The sequence below is a fragment of the Catharus ustulatus genome, chromosome 6 (genome assembly GCF_009819885.2).
Source record: "Catharus ustulatus isolate bCatUst1 chromosome 6, bCatUst1.pri.v2, whole genome shotgun sequence".
Classification (NCBI taxonomy): domain Eukaryota; kingdom Metazoa; phylum Chordata; class Aves; order Passeriformes; family Turdidae; genus Catharus; species Catharus ustulatus.
The window spans coordinates 54409626-54427766 of record NC_046226.1 but is presented as its reverse complement, the minus strand read 5'-3'; the positions used below and the strand labels follow the sequence as shown (position 1 = coordinate 54427766).

The 18141-nt window shown below is 52.0% G+C and overlaps 1 protein-coding gene across 1 annotated transcript; it reads right to left on the bottom strand.

Annotated features, from left to right (window-relative positions):
* Positions 1-1974: 1974 nt before the first annotated feature.
* LOC116998013 (SITS-binding protein-like) lies at positions 1975-12275 on the bottom strand. Its single transcript, XM_033063303.1, has 11 exons — positions 12176-12275; positions 10934-11434; positions 9221-9392; positions 8386-8590; positions 6806-6956; positions 6543-6722; positions 5928-6196; positions 5459-5595; positions 4319-4440; positions 3017-3196; positions 1975-2605 (listed from the first exon to the last, which is right to left on the bottom strand). Exons 2-11 carry the CDS (start codon positions 11390-11392, stop codon positions 2432-2434), a joined length of 2049 nt encoding a protein of 682 aa, XP_032919194.1. The 5' UTR covers positions 11393-11434; positions 12176-12275; the 3' UTR covers positions 1975-2431.
* Between the last annotated feature and the right edge of the window lie 5866 nt (positions 12276-18141).

Below are 18141 nucleotides of genomic sequence, written 5' to 3'. Positions count from 1 at the left end.
CACTTGGGACGCGACGGGCCCTGGGACAGGAGGGGAAGGAGATCCGTGAGGTGGCCCCGCGATGGTCGCTGCCAGTCGCGGCACGGCTGGGGCGGCGACTCCCCGAGGAGGAGGAGGTATTTGCGGCAGCAGAGAAGGATTTGGGAGGACACTCCTGAAGAGGGACGGGCTCCAAGGCTGGAATGGGCCATCCCGGCCTCCTCACAGAGAAGGCGATCCCGGCGCAGGTCCCGCAGGTCGTGGAGCCAGCAGGAATGGGCACAGGGCCACCGCAGGTGGAGCAGGAGCGGGGAGCGTTCCCGTGGCTGGGACAGGCAGCACAGCAGGTCCTCCAGGAGAGACCAGGACACCCAGGCAGGCTCCCATGAGCGCTCCGCAGGGCAGAGGCGCCGGAGGAGCTGGAATGCTGATGACAGACACGCTCCAAGGCCCCAGCATGATGTCCCCTCAGAGTGGAGGGGACCACTCCCTTGGGAAGAGGCTGATTCCTCCAGGCAATGGCATACAGGAAGGAGGCACGATGTCCCCTCAGAGAGGTGGGGGATGCTCCCGTGGGAAGAGGCTCATTCCTCCAGACAATGGCATACAAGAAGGAGGCACGATGTCCCCTCAGAGAGGAGGGGGATACTCCCGTGGGAAGAGGCTCATTCCTCCAGACAATGGTATACAGGAAGGAGGCACGATGTCCCCTCAGAGAGGAGGGGGATGCTCCCATGGGAAGAGGCTCATTCCTCCAGACAATGGCATACAAGAAGGAGGCAAAGCCGGGGCAGATCTCACAGGAGACGCCGGAACTCCCAGGGAATGGTGCCCAACGACCATTCCCCAAACCAGAGGCACTGGAGGGGCAGGAATACTGATGACAGACACTCTCCAAGGCCCCAGCATGACCCCTCCTCAAGGAGGAGTGAGAGACACCCGTGGCAAGAGCACGCGAGAAGGAGCCAAAGGCAGAGCAGATCCCACAGGAGAGGCCGTAACTCCCGCACAGCCTCCCAGGGAGCGGTGCCCCCTGACCATTCCAGGAGACAGAGGCAGCGGGAGAGCCGGAATGCTGACCAGGAACAAGCTCCAAGCTTCCAGCAGGACTTACCATGCTCCTCAGGGAGGAGCCGGAACAGGCACAGGAGCAGTGCTGGGCACAGGGAGTCATAGCCCACCCTCCCAAAATGGGAATTGCCACGTGCAGGATCAGCCCTGGGTGACCTCCCAGGATAGAGCCACCAGATTCCCCCTGGACATCCTGTTCCAGGGCTTGACTCGCTGCAAATAAACAAATGCCACTTGAGCCAGCACTCCCTTTCTTTTTTGTGTTTTTGCCACCTCAGGAGCCTCCACAGATATTTTGGAGCATCCCAGGCCTTTGGGTTGCCCTCATCCTTTCCCTCTCTGAGTTCCCCTCAGCATCATTAAGTGCCTCTGTGGATCAGAGAAGGAGCTGTGGGGTTCTTCCACTCTCCAGCTTTTCCATGGCTGAACCTGACTTGGATTTTGCCTTTGCTTTCCCTTCAGTTTTATCCAGGGAAGCTTTGCTGGGAGATGTTAGTACCCCTTAGCATTTTTTCAGCAGAGCCACAGCTTGGTACAGGAATATTTCCCCCAAAAACCCAAGGTTTGACTGATACAATTCAGTGCTGGAGGTGCCCAGGCCCAGCTCCAGGGCCAAAACTTGCCCTAACCTTCCCTCCCAGCTGTCATCTCAAATGCCAGCCTTTGGAATCACCCCACTAACCTGCAGTGTCCCATTGATCTCTAATTTTGGGTATCAGCAGAGCTGATCGTCTCCCTAAATGCATATTCAGCATGTGGGATGTGGATTTTGCCTATGGATTCATTCTCTGCTGGATGGAAGGAGGCTGGTCACACCGGATCCCTCGTGCACTGCAGGAAAGAACTGGAAAAAAGCCATAAAATTCAACAAATGGTGAAAAGCAGGAGCCTTGGCACACGGGGGATGGACAAGGATCCTCGATATCCACATTGTGCTCTGAGAGAGCCACTCTGCTTGATCGAGTTTATTTTTCTTCCTCAGAAACCTGTTTCAAATACGCCTGGAATTCACTCATTTTCCCAAATATACTCAAAAAGTGGGCTCTTGCTACCTGGAAACCACACACAGCCTCAGGTGGAAGAAGCATTGCTCAGCACAGGAGGTGGCCACACACAGCACCAAAATTATCCTAGTAGTTCTTCCCTAGATTTAATTTTTTCATTCAACAGAAAACTTCCCCTCAGGTATAACTTGATGTTTGTTTATCTCTTGGAAAATCCTCTCTGATCATGGTGCCAGGAGTCTGGAAATGCTGCATATGCCCACCTGAACATACACACACAAACAAGTGCAAAGAGGTTGGAAGTCTGAAGGGAGAGGGAGCGCCTGTGGCCAGCGCTGCCCTCGGAGGTCTCTGTCCCAGAGCTGCCCAGCCTGGATTCAGGAGGTTTTTACAAACACTGGCACCTCTGCCAGGCTGGCAGAGTAATTCCTCAGGGTGGTGCCACCATCAAACACTCGGGCAGTGTTGGTGTCCAGCCAGAGGTGCCCCTCTCCTGGCAGGTAGATGTCCCTCCATGTTTGTCCCTTTTCTGTTATTGGAGCAACCAGGACCTACAGGGAAAAGAAAGAACTTCAGCAAAGGGGGGATTAGACAGTGGGGATGAGATGGTCATCAGGGAATCCTGGAATGGTTTGGATGGGAAGAGATTTTGAAAACCATCCAGTGCCACTCCCTGCCATGGGCAGGGACACTTTCCACTATCCCAGAAGAACTGGGAAAAGCAGTTTGTAAAAGGAGTTCCCAACATTCTGAGACTATTCCTGCTTAATCATTTCACTTTAAAAGCTGATGGAGGGTTTCAGGGACCTAAATAAGAGTTTCATGAGGAAAGCCAAGCTTTTCCAAAAAGCAAAAACCCCAAACCCACAAAACTCAGCTGTTTTGGCTTGGATTTAAATCTGCCCAAATCTGGTTTGCCCTTAGGCAGAGCTGGATTTGCAGGAATAATACAGAATTCCCACCTCATCTCCAATGAGAAACTCATCCTCTATGGTGAATGCAACTGGATCTGTGGGGCTGAGCCACCAGGCAGGACGGAAGATGGGGTATCCCAAACTCTGCCACTCCTCAGTGTATTTTAGGAGCAGTGGCACGACAAAATCCCGGTGCCTCTGGATGCACTGGCGGGTCAGATTCACGACCTGCAGATGGGGGACAAACCCACGAGGAGCCCAACATTCAGGAAACAGCAAAGCAGGCAGGGAAAAAAAAAAGAAAACCAAAAAATAAATAATTAAAGGTTTGAAAGTAAAGTATACATTCCTTTGGGAAGGGAAGTTACTGAATCGGAATGTCCCAGTCAAGTTATGGTGCAAATGGGGCTGATAGTGGATATTAATTGATTTGGATATAAATCCATTGGTAATCCATTTAAATCCATTGATAATGGATAGAAATCAATTGGATTTAAAGGGCTTTGAATCCATTGGTAATTGTTATGAATTGGCTGGATTTAAATCTATTGATAGCAGATGTGAATGTGTTGGATTTTAACAGATTTTAATCCATTGTTAATGAATTTAAATCCAGTGGATTTAAATGGATTTAAATGCACTGCTAATGAATACAAATCCATTGGATTGTAATGATTTTAAATACATTGATAATGGATATGTATCCATTTGATTTAAATACATTTAAATCCATTGATAATTATTATAAATCCATTGCATTTCAATCTGTTGGTAGTGGTTACAAATACATTGGATTTAAACAGGTTTAAATACATTGATAAACAATGTGAATCTATTACATTTAAATGTATTTCAATCCATTTATATTGAACATGAATCTATTGGATACAAATGGATTTAAGTCCATTGATAATGAATATAAACCCATTGGATTTAAATAGATTTAAACCCATTGATAATAAAGAGTTAAGTGAATTTAGATCCATTGATAATGCATATAAACCCATTGATTTAAAAGCATTTACATTTATTGATAATGGATAACAATTAATTATATTTGAATGGATTTACATCCACTGATAAAGGACCTTAATCAATTTTATCTAAATCCCTCTGATAATGCATATGAATCCACTCAATTGAAATGTAATTAAATCCATTGCTAATGGATACAAATCCACTGGATTTAGACCCATTGGTAGTTGAATCTAAACGCTTTGATAATGGATTTATTCCCACTTCAATGGAAAGCTGAGGACAGCAGCTGCCAGGACACCTCTACCTGGCCTTCCATGGTTTTTGGGGGCATTGGCCATATCAGAATTCCTGTCTGGAGTGTGGGATACGTACCCAGGCGTCACAGCAGAGCCAGGGCGGGGTCCCAAAAGCCATCACGGGCAGGAATGTCACAATTTGCAGCCACCTCACGAACAGCTCTGGGTCCCCCGGGGTGGCTCCAGCCACGCTCCCTCCTGCAGGAACGTGGGGCTCGAGTGAGGTTCTCACATGGCATGGAAAGTTTTCCTGGGAATCCTCAGAGCTCCTTCCAGTGCCTAAAGTGCCCCTGGGAGCCAGAGCATCCCTGGGAGCCATCATTCTGAAAACCTGGCACATCTTCCCTGGAAATGGCACAAACCTCTCAATGCTGAGGGCTCACCCAGCCATCCACAAATTCCTGTTTCCTCCAGAGGCTTTTCCCAACTCTTGCAGCTCCCAGGCTGCTGGGACACAGCCCCTGGCAGCAAACTGCCCAGCTCTCCCCGTGCACGAGGATTTGTGCTCCCATCCCAGCATCTCTTTGGGAAGCAAACTCCCATGCTGGGGTTGCTTGAGTCTAATTTTCTAAGGAAAACAGGCTAAAAATAGAGGCCAAATTGAAATATTGTTCTCAATCCCTGTTTCAGGGCTGTTGTTTACCTCAGCTCTCCATGTGTGACACTTCTGCTCAGCCCCTGCACACTCAGGGCTTGTTTTAACCACCACTAACTCCATCAGCTCCAAGAAAAAGGGAAAGGGATCCACTCAGCCCTGATTAAAGGTTGTTTCTTGCTCTTTTATAATGCTTTCATTTCAGGATTTTTGATGCCATGCAAACAGAAATGCAAACTTGGAGCAGAGCTGCCGGAGTTTTACGAATATCCATTCCCCAGCCAGGAGCCTGGGGACACAGATCCTGGCTGTGCCAGGTGGGATTTAGCCCAAGCCAAGCCCCACATGGGTGGGCTGTGGTGGAGCCCTGGGAAGGGCATCCCCAGAGACCTGGCTGCTGCTGGAACTGCCTGGCAATACTTACAGCATATTCTTTTGCTTTTAATTTTTCCCCCAGTAACATTCATCCCAATCAAACCAGCACAACGGAAAACTGAGGAGCAAAACGCTCCGAGCCTTCCCATAGCACACCTAAGGTGCAAGTGTACCTTTTGTGCCTGGAAAAAAGCTGCAAAATTCACTGCAGAGGAGCCAGAAAATAAATGGAAAACCAGACCTTACCTACTGCATCAGGGATGAGGAAGTTGTAGCCCAGGAGGCTGTAGTGCAGCACGGAGGGGATGAGCCCCTTCAGCCCCGCGTGGCTCCAGTCAGAGCACAGGGGACTCATCTGGACAAACAGCGGGAGGTGGCTGGATCTGGAGAAACAACACAAACCCTCAGAGGGCTTGCAAGAGCTGAGATTCCATGATGTCCAGCTGGCTTGGGAGTCACTGGGGCCAGATTATAGTGCCAGAATGGTTTGGGTGGGAAGGGACCTTGAAGCCATGGGACATCTTTCCACTTTCCACTATCCCAGGTTGCTCCAAGCCCTGTCCAACCTGGCCTGGGACACTTCCAGGGATGGAGCAGCTTCTGTGCCAGGCCCTCACCGCCCTCAAATCCCACAAGGATCATTGACTCTAGCATGCTGCCCTAGCCTACTGATTCAACCACCCATCAGCTCCAGCCAAGCCTCTCTGGTGCCCACCTGGTCCCGGCGCTGATGATGGTGTCATTGCCCAGCGTCGCCAGCGCCGCCGCCAGCACCTTGGTGTATCCATCACCCACCAGCTCAGCAGGAGCAGGGACATCCTGCTCCAGGAAGGAATTGCCCTCCACTCCCTCAAAGGCCACGTAGGTGGCCCCCAGTGCTCGCCGCAGGTGCCGGGCACGAGCCAGGTACCAGCCCAGCGCTGCCTCGCTGGTGACGTTCAGGCGGGCACAGAGCTGCCCCTTCCAGGTGGTCAGCAGCGGGATCTGCGGAGGAGGAGGATGGAAATCCCTGTCAGATCCATAGACTATCCTGCTGATTCTGGGGTGCAAGGCTGGGGGATGCCCTGCTGCCCCCATCCCACCCTGCACTGTCATGGTGCAGGCATCAACTCCCTCAACCCCCTAAAAACCCGGAGCTGGTGGCAAAAGGATCATTGAAACGACCACACAAAATGGAGTTGGGGAATCTTCTGAACACGGGAAGCAAAATTTTAAAGCTGCTTCCCCCAGCACTGCTGTGTATCAGCACGGTGGGATCGGGCTGTGTCCCTTGATAAATAACAAACCTGAGCGGGTTTATTCGGCTTTAATTTTGGTTTGGGGCGCGTACCAAGCTGCCCCCGGGTCGGGGCTGGCGGCTGAGCCAGTATCCCGCGGCTTCTCCTCCCTGCAGGGAGCGCAGGAAGAGCGCGGAGGTGACGCTGGCGTACGGGGACAGCGTGATGGAGAGCTCCAGAGGCTCCACCAGCACCGGGGCCTGCCTCTTCCCGCGCTCCGAGAGCACGAGGTCCTGCGGGCGGGAAAGGACGGGATGAGGACTGTGTGGGAGCACCGCGCTCCCCACGTGCCCGAAGGGTGGCGGGATGGCCGTACCGCGGCGGCAAGGACGGCGGTGCCACGCTCTCCCAGGGCCACCACGCCCTCCTGAAGGCCATGGCGCTTCAGCCTCCTCAGCAGCGAGCGCAGGCCTCGCCTGAGTCTGGCGGCAGAACCCTCCGGGCCGTGGTACCGCCAGATGGGAGACCTGCAGGGAGGGAAATTCCGCGTTGCTGGGGCCTGTAAGTCAAGGGTCTCTCTGAATTCTTCAGAGAGAAATCCAAGCACAGGGGTTGAATCAACACTTTTGGATGGATTGAAGTATATTAAGGCACTCACACATCAAGCAGAGGTGTAAGTTTGAGTTTTAGAATAAGCAAGCAAGTAAGTAAGAATAAATTTTAAGTACAGTAATTTCACAATTATAAGCTGCACCTGATTATAAGTCGCACATCCGGGTGTCGGCAACTGTCATGGGTTACAATACAGGATGTGATAAAAGGTATCTACTCTATCACTATCTGTTGAGGGTAGGGCAGTGATCCTTATCTCTGTGGGGGATATTCTGCTAATGGGCCATCCATTGAAACCAGGCAGGGCATTGTTCTTTATCTTTTCACAAGCCATCCTTCCTCCAGCCAGTCATTTTCTGCTAATGGCCCCTTGAGTCCCACTGTGGGACTGATAAAATTACTGCATCCCATTGGAAGTTGCTCCAGCCAGGGGGAAGAGCCCAACATTTCTTACCAAGATAAAAACAGAGGTTTTGGGACACTAAGGGAGCCCTTTCTCCACTGGACTCTAGAGGAAAACCGGATTTCTCCACATCACCACTGGACCTCCGGAGGGAAACGGCACCTTCTACAGGAGCACTGCTCCAACTGAGCCACATCTGTCACTACAGCCATCATTTAATTGAACTGCTTACCAACACCCTGCCTGACTGGGTGTCAGGTTGTACTCTGACTGTGTCAGGGTTTGGAGTACTGTATTTCTATTTTAATTTCCCTAGAAAAGAACTGTTATTCCTAATTCCCATGTCTTTGCCTGAGAGCCCCTTAATTTCAAAATTATTATAATTTGGAGGGAGGGGGTTTACATTCTCAGTTTCAAAGAGAAGCTCCTGCCTTTCTCAGCAGACACCTGTCCTCCAAACTAAAACAGCAACTTTTCGTTCTTTGTCCATATATAAGCCGCACCTGATTATAAGCCGCACTTCGGGTTTGGACCAAAATTTTAGTCAAAATGGTGTGGCTTATAATTGTGAAATTACTGTACTTTTAGAGAGTAATGGTCTTAGATACCAGTATAGAAGCGTGAGTTTTAGCAGAGGCTAAAAAACATAGTCCTAGATACTGGTGTTTCCTCAGAAGCTCCAAGAACATAGTTTTAATAAAACTATAGTAAGAATATTGCCTACATTTTTAAAGTAGAACAAGATAGACCATATGCATAATTTATATGCAACCTGGCGTGCTAATGAACTGAAATTCTAATAAGTTAAGAAAAAATGGTTTGAGTTTGTGTCTTTAGTGTGTTGGGTAATTTTTATATAAGAATCTATGCACAACTTTATAGCAGCTATTAACTGCTCGACATTTGGAAGGGTTCCCACCATCGAGGGAAGGAGCTCTCACCGCAGGAGCGCGGTGTCCGGCGGTGTCCGAGCTGCTCCCGCCGGAGCGCCGGCCGCATGCCGGTGGGCGGCCGCCACATCGGCGCTCACACAGAGCTGGTACTGCAGGGGCTCTTCTCGGCCTGCCGGCATCTCCAGGCAGAACTGCTGCTGGCTCTCCAGAGACAGGAGCAGGGACACGTCAGGAGCCACTGTCACCGTCACTCCTTTGGGGAGAAAGGGGGAAAATGATGTCTCAGCAAGCAGCCGGTCCTGGGAGCCACAGGGATGAGCAAGGCAGAGCCTGGCTGGTTCCCTCCTGGGTTGATCCCACCACAGATCCAGCCAACCCCACCCTGCTCCTGCTCTTCCCTTGTAGACTCCAAAATGCCTTTCAAGGGCTGGATTTCTCCCTTTCCTGGCCTTTTTGCTCAGCATTCAGTGGCCTCAGCAGTGCAGGGCTGCTGCAGCTCATTGGATTAATTTGGGGTAATACCTGAAGTTTGATGTTCTGCAGAGTAATCCAGATATACCCCAAAAAACTACACCAGCAGCTGAAATCCTGCCTGAATCCAGCATCCCACAGCAGCATCAGGAGGATGCTGGGAATGCAGCAATGGGCACAGATCTGGGCTTAAAAACAAACCAGGCACACTTGGGCCACCCCATCCTCAGGCACTTCACCTTTCCCACAGGGATGAGGATGTGTGGGACTCATCCCACTGTTGCTGTTCCATTTGCTGGATATTTTATTCCCGGAGGCATCTACTGCTCTCAAACCAGCTGCTTTAGGAGAGGGGCAGAGAAGCACAGGGATGGAAGCTGGTGCACACTGGACAGGGAAGGAAGGTGGTTACCTGTGGATCCCAGGAAATATCTCTCCAGGACAGGCCCGAAGCCGTCGGGGTTTGCGCTGAGGTCGCCGCTGACCAAGGGCTGCGCGGGGCTCTCGGCACCGTTGAGGGGCCAGCGCTGGGCACGGATGCTCGGCCCTCCATACCAGGAGACATTGGCCATGGAAAAACAGTCCTGCAGCCAGGAAAGCATCATCAAAGAGCAAGGAATGCTCAGGTGGAGTATGCCAGGCCAGGCTTGGAGCAAACTGTGCAAGGGGGAGGTGTCCCTTTTACTGCGTAAAATTATGGTTTTGGTATTTTTTGTCCAGTGCTTCTTTCTCTGGTGGGTTTTTTTTCTGTTTTACTTTAAAAACACATTAAGCTAGCTGCCTTCCCTGGAGTTTCTGGGGTGAATCTGCAAGTGCAGCTGTCCCCAACTCAAGCCCTCACCTTGATGGCACCAGTGTCCTGAGGTGACACATCCTCCCTCCCAAGTCACAGCTTCCCTCTTTCCCGAGGGCTGATAACAAGAATTTCCCTCAAGAGGCTCAATTTAGAGGTTTGACAGGGCTCAGGGATGGAGGACACCCCCATCCTTGACCCGCCTCCTGCCAGAAATCATCAGTTTTCACTTCAAAGCTTCTCAAACTTTCCCCTTTCTGCCAAACCGAGGGATCAGCAGGACTTAGCGTCCTCGTGACTTCCCAGGCAGGATGGGCTTCCCCCAAAGCCCAGAGATCTGGGGCCGTGAAGGGGGCCTGGGGTGGCAGAGGGGACCCGGAGATCCCCCCACTCAATCCACCCCATGTTTATTCCCAATCCAAGGCTTCAGAGCCTCCTGCAGCCCTGAGCTCGGGGGCGCAGAGAGGTGAAGTCTCTCCAAGGGGTGGGGAGAGGAGATGTAAATTATTAAAGTGGAAACCCTGGAGGCTCGGAATAGCTGTACCAGGTGTCAGCTGAACTCGTTACACCAGCTGGGAAAGAGGGAAAACAGTCTGTTCTTAACTCAGATTTCGCTGGATCATATTTTCCAATGGTTTGGGTTTGTTTTTCTTTTTTTTAAAGTGGGGGAAAGCCTATTCTGTCTCACTCATCCTCTCAAACGCCTCACAACAATGTCAGTGGAGGAGACCTGACACCCACCTTCCACCCAACCAAATTTATGACTTATGCCTAATAATTTTAGCCATTTTTTAGGATTTTAGATTTATGGCTAAAGGTGAACAATCCCAGAGAATCCCATCCCACTTCCCTCCCTGTTCTGAAGGTTCCCCACAACTGGACACCCTGCTCTGACAGCGTTTCTCCTTCCCCTCCTAAGGCTCCTTCCCAGAGTCTGCTTTTATTTAACTGAGGGAGAAAACAGGGAATGGTACCAAAAATGTTTGCAGCGGCGGACACGGATTATTCCCATCCCGCGGGAGCTGCCCATTGTGTCTGTGTTGGAAGAGACCTTCCCGAGGCTCTCGCCAGCATTGTCATCTCCAGTGGGTATTTACTCCGTCTCCATATAAACACAGCTCTCCCAGCCCGGGGTCACCAACGTGGCACCACCACAGGATTTTGGGGCCACGATGCTTCCAAATTTTCCCACCCAGCACCTCCCGGCTGTGGAAGACAGGGAGCCACGGCCACAGTGCGACCCTATAACTGAGCTGGGGGGTTCTGGCCAGGCCAGACCGTCCCTTGCTGGACCCCAAAGTGTTTGGAGCCGGCCAGAGGGGCCCCCGTTACCTTCAGGGTCACGTCGGGGCGCAGCGGGCTCCAGCGCACGCCGTAGCACTCGGTTCCAGGAGCCGCCGGCGGCCCCAGGGAGAGCCGGAGCTCGGCATCCTCCTCCCAGGAATAGCAGAACTGGCCTCCGTCGTGCCAGCAGCGGTCGCGGGGCGGCGGGGGCTCGGTGGCCGGCACGCTGCCCACGGCGATGGCCAGCACGGGCCGGCCGGCCGGCAGCGCCCGCAGCAGCAGCGCCCCGCGGCCGCGCTCCCACAGCATCCCCGCATCCCGGCCCCGCAGCACCCACTCCTCCGGGGGCTGCTCCAGAGCCTGCCACGAGATGATGCCGATGGTCATGGCGAAGAAGACGGCCACGCCGAGGCAGCCCACGGCGCCTTTCCAGGGCTCCGTCATCTCCCTGAAGCCCAAGGTCCAGGTGGACTCCGGGATTTGGCCGGTGTGGCGGGACAGGGGCATGGTGCGATCGCAGGGATGCTGCGGCTCCGCTGCTCTCTCCTCCTGCAGCAGCACGGGAAAGAAAACCCTCTGGGATAGCTCCAAAAGACCCTCTCGGATAGCTCCAAAAGATCCTCTGGGACAGCTCCAAAAGATCCTCTGGGGTAGCTCCAAAAGCATGCACAAAAAAACTAATGCAATTTTAAAAATCGTTTAAAAGAAGGAAAACCGCAAAAAAAGTGTTCTCTCTGCACTGATCCCGAGCTAAGGGGAGTCCCTTACAGCAAATCCCAGTGCTGGGCTCGGTGTCGGTGGCTCAGCCCCTTGGCACAGCCAGCAGCACCCAGTGACACCGAGGAGGAGGAGGAGGACAGAAGTGGCCCAGAGCCCGGGAGGGAGATGGGGCCGCGCACAATGGGAACCGGCTCCAGCCTCCGCTGCTCCGTGGGGTTTGGCATCACTTCCCTGCTCGCTTTGGAAGCGGCAGCAAAGAGCCAGGGGTGCAGGAGAACATCCCAGGGTGGGTCGAGGAAGGAGGGGATGCAATATCCTCTTTCCATCTCCTCTCCCTCTTCCCTGGAAAAGCGAAAAAAAGCGGCTGTGGGCAGGGTCTGGGCGCTGGCTGAGCCCGAGGGAACGGGCACCCGCTGTTCCTCCAGGTGAGGGGTCACCTGTGGTGACAAATTCGTGGGGTGGCACTGGCTTGTCTCTGTATCCCAGGCCCCATCCCAGTGCCCGATGGCAGGCTGGGAATGGTGCCACCTCCGCTGGCACAGCACAGCCACTCCCACGCCACCCCCTTACCTAAAAGCAGCTTCGAGATGCTGTCACAGCCCCCGAAGTGTCCTCGATGCTTTTCCCACCAGCAGCAGGTTTTCCTTCTCTTTCCCAGGGCAGTTTTCCCTCCTGGCCGCGTCTAGAGCCGAAGGAACTTGATCCAGACTAACCCAGGAGCGTTACTTAAGCCAAGCTCCCTCCCTCCCTCCCTCTCTCCCTCCCGCCCGCTCCCCTGCAGCCCGCACGTAGCCACAGGTGGCTGCATCCCCAGCAGGGGCAGGACATTAAAAATATTAATTTTTTAAAAGGTTTTTATCCATAGGGGCATAATTTTAAAGGTTTGTGGGGTGTTTTTGTCACCAGTTTGCTGAGGTAGCTCTGGTTCAGTCTTTACTCCACACATGAAGCCCTGGGAATGCTGAGCCCCCTTGTTCTCCTGCTTTGGCTTTTGTTGGTGTTATTATCCAGTTTTGGGGGATTTTATCCCTGTTTTTACTTCACATGAACCACCAGACCCTCCTTTAGATTAACTCCAGGGGTGCCAAAATGGGTGCTGCACCCAAAACTGCAGGGAAGCCGCTTCCCTGGACACTTGCAATCCCCACCGGTGCAAAAACTCTGGAAATCTGAGATTTCCATCGACTTTTCCACGCTCCAGTCATCTCACCATGTCTATAGGTGATCAGGGAAGAACTGCATTTTCCAAGCGATGTTACAAGCTGTTGGTTGCCAAGATACAAAAACTTGGGATTTAAAGGTGTTGCCCCATCCTGCATCCAGGCAAACGCCAGCAATCCCAAGACCAAAGCCCTGCTCACCCCAGACTCCAGGAGAGTCTCAGGACAGCCAAATCCAGCAGGAAAAAAATCTCATTTGTGGCCCAAATAGGCACCTGGATGGGATCTTTCCAGGATTAATTTTTCATTGCAGGTGGGGCAATATCCAGTGTTGGATGGAGGGGAAAAATGGTGGATAGCATCAGGACAAGAAGGGGCTGTAGAGCAGGAGAGGAGGTGGAAACAGGATAAGGAGAAAGGATGAAAAAGGCTTGAATATGAGCTAGGAGACCGTGATGTCCATCCCAAAGGGGCTGGGGATCCCCTGGGAATGCAGTCATGAGAGGTTACAGGTGATGGACTCATGGGACCCAAAAACTTGGTAAAATAAAGGGAAAAATTAAAAAAAAAAAAAGGAAGGAAGGGTGTTCCTTCCACCAGGAGTGTTACAGGCACTTGAAGGTCTCAACATTCCCCATGACCTGGAAAAGGGAAGAGGTAGAAGTGAATAAACCCTGTGGTGATTCAGAGCTGCTCACCCTCAGCACCAGCTGGAGCCAATGGAATTTCTTGTGAGGCTTTAATGATCCATGTGGATCAGGAAGAGCTCGGTTTGGCTGCAAAACCTGCAGAAACAGGGCAGGGGAGAGGAAAACAAGGCATCTTTGGAATGATCTGGGATCCTGGTACAGTGGGAAGGTTTAATCCTCTGTCCAAGGAGGAGAAAGGGACACTGCAGCAGCACCCAAGGGTTGGCAATTCCCAGTTTCCCACCACAAAATGGGTGGCTGATGAGGTTGTTTGGCTGCAGCAGCTGAAGGCAAAGCTCTGTCACATGGCACAAGATTAAACCACATCCATGGAATGGCAGAGGGGCCCCCAGGGTGGGATTAGGGAAACCCCGGGATGGCGCAGATGCAGTGGGATAAGCAGGGACATGCCTAGCTGGGATAACAGGAAATGAGGATGGTTTTAAAAACCTTTTCTTAAAAATCAGCTGAAATCCCAGGGAAAAATCCTGGTGGAACTTTTAACAATTCAATATTTGGCCAAGTTTGGGGCCCCCCCCAGCTCTGCACACGGCCTGGGGGTTTGGGCTGAGCCCTCTCCCTCCCTCCCAGCACTCCTGCTTTTTGGGAGGAGGAATGGATCTATCACATCCTCAGCATGAACTGGCTCCCACGAGCAGTGAAACCTCCCTTCATCTTCCTCCCACTGCCAACAAAAACCACTTAGCCTTGACTGGCCGCAGGGAAAAAAAATATTTCGGGGTGGCTCCCTGGATTCCAGAAGGGTCCTGCCCCTCTGCTTCTAGAGGGGTTTTTTTGTTAAACATTTTAAAACCTCCTCCTATGCAAAATGGAGCATCTTTCCCCTTTTCATGACTTTTCAGAGTTGAAAAGATCTTGGGGTTGCTTTTTTAATATCCAATAGGGCTTTCCAAACTCCAGGGTTGCTGAGGGACCTTGATCTGGTGGCTGGTGTCCCTTGCCATGGCAGGGAGTTGGAGCTGGATGGGCTTTAAGGTCCCTTCCAACCCAAACCATGCCAGGACTCTGGGATTTGCCAGCTCTCCAGGTTCCCTGGGCCCTGTGGGATGTGGCACCTGTGTGATGGACAGTGCTCAGGGAAGGGATGGAGTGGGAGGCTGGAAACACTTTTAACTCAGCAGCATCCATAAGCAGAGCTCGAGAATCCAAGATTTTTGGTGAAACACCCAAAAAAACAGGGACTAAGGGTTTTCCCATTGGGATTTAGGATCACTGTCCCCTAAGAGAGGCTTCCATACCCTGTGGATCACATTGCTTTCCAGAGTTCTGTCATCACCTTTCAGGCTGGCTGGAAAAAGGGAGATTTTCTACTTTTGTGGGGTTGCACTTGGGAAGGCCCAGCCCTTTCCATCAATATTTTCCTACAGCCTTTAAGCACCAGCAATTAAAGCTGCAGTTTCCCAGCCAGACCCTCCTGGGGTTTCTGGTTTGGGGTTTCTTAAATATTATTATTAAAAAAAATATACAGGAAAGCTGTGTGGGTTGGCCAAGAACAAAGGAGAACTGGTGGGAGCAGCAAAGTGTCTCCAGACCTTGGCATTTCTCCATTTTCCCCAGTGGGGAGCAGCCTCATCCCAAAACTCTCCCCCTGGGGATGGATCCCACAGTACCTCAAAAGTCAAACTCTCATTTTTATCCATTTATCCATGATATCTACAAGCTGGGAGACATGGGGATGAACCAGAGTGGATTCCCTGAAGCTGGCAGCACGGATGGACATGGATATCCCATCTTCCTGCCCTCCCAGAGTTTATCCAAATGGAAAAGATACCTTCAGAATCCATCCTGGGAATAAACCAGCCAATGTGCCGTGGTGGGTGTTGCTCCTTGGGTTTTCCTTCCCCTTGCAGTTCCCAGCTTTGCCTTTCAGGGCCAGCAAAAGCCTTTGGCTGTGCTGGATTTCTCTGTGCCTTAGAGAGCTTTGGGCTCCTTACTGGAGCCGAGCTATTGCTCAGATTAAAGGGGGGAAAAAAAAAAAAAGGCAAAAAGGGTGGTGTGCTTCCTAAATCCCCAAATCTCAGCCCAGATTTTCTCCTGGAAAGCAACCCCAGATTTCCATGAACTCCACAGCTAGTTATAAAGCAAAAAAACGAGCAGCAGGACTTGCACCGACAACGTGGCCTCATAAACAGGAACAGCCCTTGGAAGTGACCATTGTCCCTTCCCATCCCAGCTGTGTCCCCTGAACCAGGAATCCAGCCTGGATTTCGGGGTTCTTTTTTGGGCAGACTGGGGAACAGCCTGGAGCACCTGAAAAATCCATGGATGGATCATTTTCTAGCTGGAAAGTCGCCAGCTCCAACTGCCGGTTTTGGCTGGTACTGATGGGATGGAAATGTCCCCCGCGTACCCCCCACCCCCCTTTTCCCTTCAGGCAAAGCCTGATATTTTGGGGACACTAAACACAAGTCCCTAATGCACAATATTCCATAAAATTTCTAATCTGGGGAGAGAGGAGCCCACTGTACTAAGGAAAATCCCCTTGCCCGCCTGCACCTCCAAACCTAGTCCAGGTACCTTAAATCCAGGGAATGTTGCAGCAGCCAGACAACCTCAGTGTTCCTGTTCCAAGCTCAAATCCCTCAGAGCAGGGTGCTGATTTGGGATGTCTGAAGGCAGCACCTGTTTGGAAAGGGCTGTTGACAATTCCACTCTCCCCACCACTCCCAGAAACAGGGCTGTGGTCAGGCCAGATCCATATGCTGCTCTTCCAGGAGAAGCCTTCAAAAAGCCCCAAAACTTTTTTTTTTTTTTTTTAAATTAAAACAAGGCACAAGTGATGCTAAAAGCTGTGGCTGCACAGAGAGAGCAGCTGCACCCCACAACCTGAGGCCACAATTTGGTTTTCCAGGAAACCCCTTGGCAGAGAGGACAAAGGGGGATAATCGGGGGGCTTGGCATGCCAGGGAGCTGCTGGGGATCAGCACAGCAAGAGAGCTCTTGGAAAAGACTTTTCTGCTTCATCTGCCTCTCCCAAGCTTCCCAGAAATCTGGTGAGCACATTTGCAGCCCCCGCCTGCTGCCAAATTCAATCCCGGCCCTGGAGATGCTGTTTGGATAATGATGAGACCAAAATTGTTCAGCTTCTCTCCGTGGAGCTGAGCCACAGCAGGCTGGAAACGTGCAGGACAACCTTCAGGACACCCAGCTGTCCCCAGAGAGGTGGCACTTCCCAGCTACACACAGGAACAGGGGATCAGCACAGGACAGCCCAGCTCCATCCCTGTTCCCTGAGGGATTTTCTCAGCAGCCCTGAGGTGCTCCCCAAGGACAGTTGTGGAGTTTTTGGGAGGGCTCCGAGGCAAACCAGACCCCATCCCCCATTCCCAGCTTCCATTCCCAAGCCCCCCTGAAGTGTTGTTTCAGTGGCATTGCCCTGCTTGGCAGGGAGGAGGCTCAGGTCCCACATCCCCATGGAGCCCCGTGTGCCTCCAAGGAGGCTCTGGGCACCTCCTTTCCAGGGACCTGCCCTGGACTCACCTGCCCAGGGCTCTGAAACTCCAGGCTGTGCTCCAAGGAAGGCACAGACCTTCCTCTTCCTCCCCATCTTCTTCCTCTTCTTGTTTTTGTTGTTCCTGCTCCTTCTCCCTTGCCCGACCCCTGCAGACCTCTCACCACAGGAATTTAGGATTTACACCCCCCAAAACCTCTCCCCACCTCAATGAATGCTGCATCCTCAAGACCTTCCTTTATCAGGGAGAGGAAACTGTCCCTGGAGAGCCATTAGAGGCTTCCAGTAATTAGCAATTACCAGTCCTGAAGAGCTGCCCCTGCCTCTCCTAATGAGGTTTGGTGCTAATTATAGCAGGCAGGGCCAGGAGCCCTGGTGAGGGGTTGCAGCAGTGACCACACGGAGCCTTCTGGATTCCTTGGGATATAAAAGAGGGCTGGGGTTACTCCAGGACAGCGATCCCGGCTGTGCCGAGGGCTCCTCCATTGCCAGGAGCGCTGGGGATGCTGTTCCAGTGCTGGCCTGGCTTCCTGCTCATGAGCTGGTCCTGTCTCATCCATCACTTGGAATAATTCCTGCTGAATATTGCGGGATTCCGTCATGCCCAGCTCCAGCCAGCAGCTAAATCCATCCCCTTGGACAAGCCTTGGGGATATTTGGGAACTGAGCAACGTAGAATCAGAGCACCCAAATCCTTCATTTGACAGGCTCGAGTGTGTGGTTTGATCCCTCCTGAGCTCTTCTCTCCCCATCCCAGCACTTCCCAAACTGGCTCTTTTCCAGCCAGGACAGCAACACCCACCCCAGCTGCTGGATCACAAACCGCCAACCCACCTCCCAGTGTTCAACTCCCTTGGGAATGCCATAAACCTCCTAAAAATATCCACCCCCCTCTTGTCCAGACCCCATTTGGGCTCTGCTCATACACAGAGCCCTGAGCGAATTTTAATTCACTAAATTAAATTTAATTTGATAAAATTCAGATTTTAATGAAGGTGCTGAGAAAGCAGCAGCCCCAAATTGCTTTCCCAGTCTGGCTCCTTGATGGGGCTCATTTTCCCCCCACAGGAGAATGTGGGTGTTGAAGAAAAATGGAATATAATGAATCCCCTTCCGTGGAGGGAAACACAAGAAGCACCAGGAAAAAGCTCAGGGAGCTGTAGGAGGAAAAAAGGGTGCCTTGGTGGGTTGTGGAGCAGGCTGGGGAGGTGGGAT

Coding starts and splice junctions, on each gene's coding strand:
- LOC116998013 (XM_033063303.1), bottom strand. CDS start 11,392: ATGCCCCTGTCCCGCCACACCGGCCAAATCCCGGAGTCCACCTGGACC. Junction 8,591..9,220: donor ATATTTCCTGGGATCCACAG/GTAACCACCTTC, acceptor TTCTCCCCAAAG/GAGTGACGGTGACAGTGGCT. Junction 6,723..6,805: donor CCGCCGTCCTTGCCGCCGCG/GTACGGCCATCC, acceptor TCCCGCCCGCAG/GACCTCGTGCTCTCGGAGCG.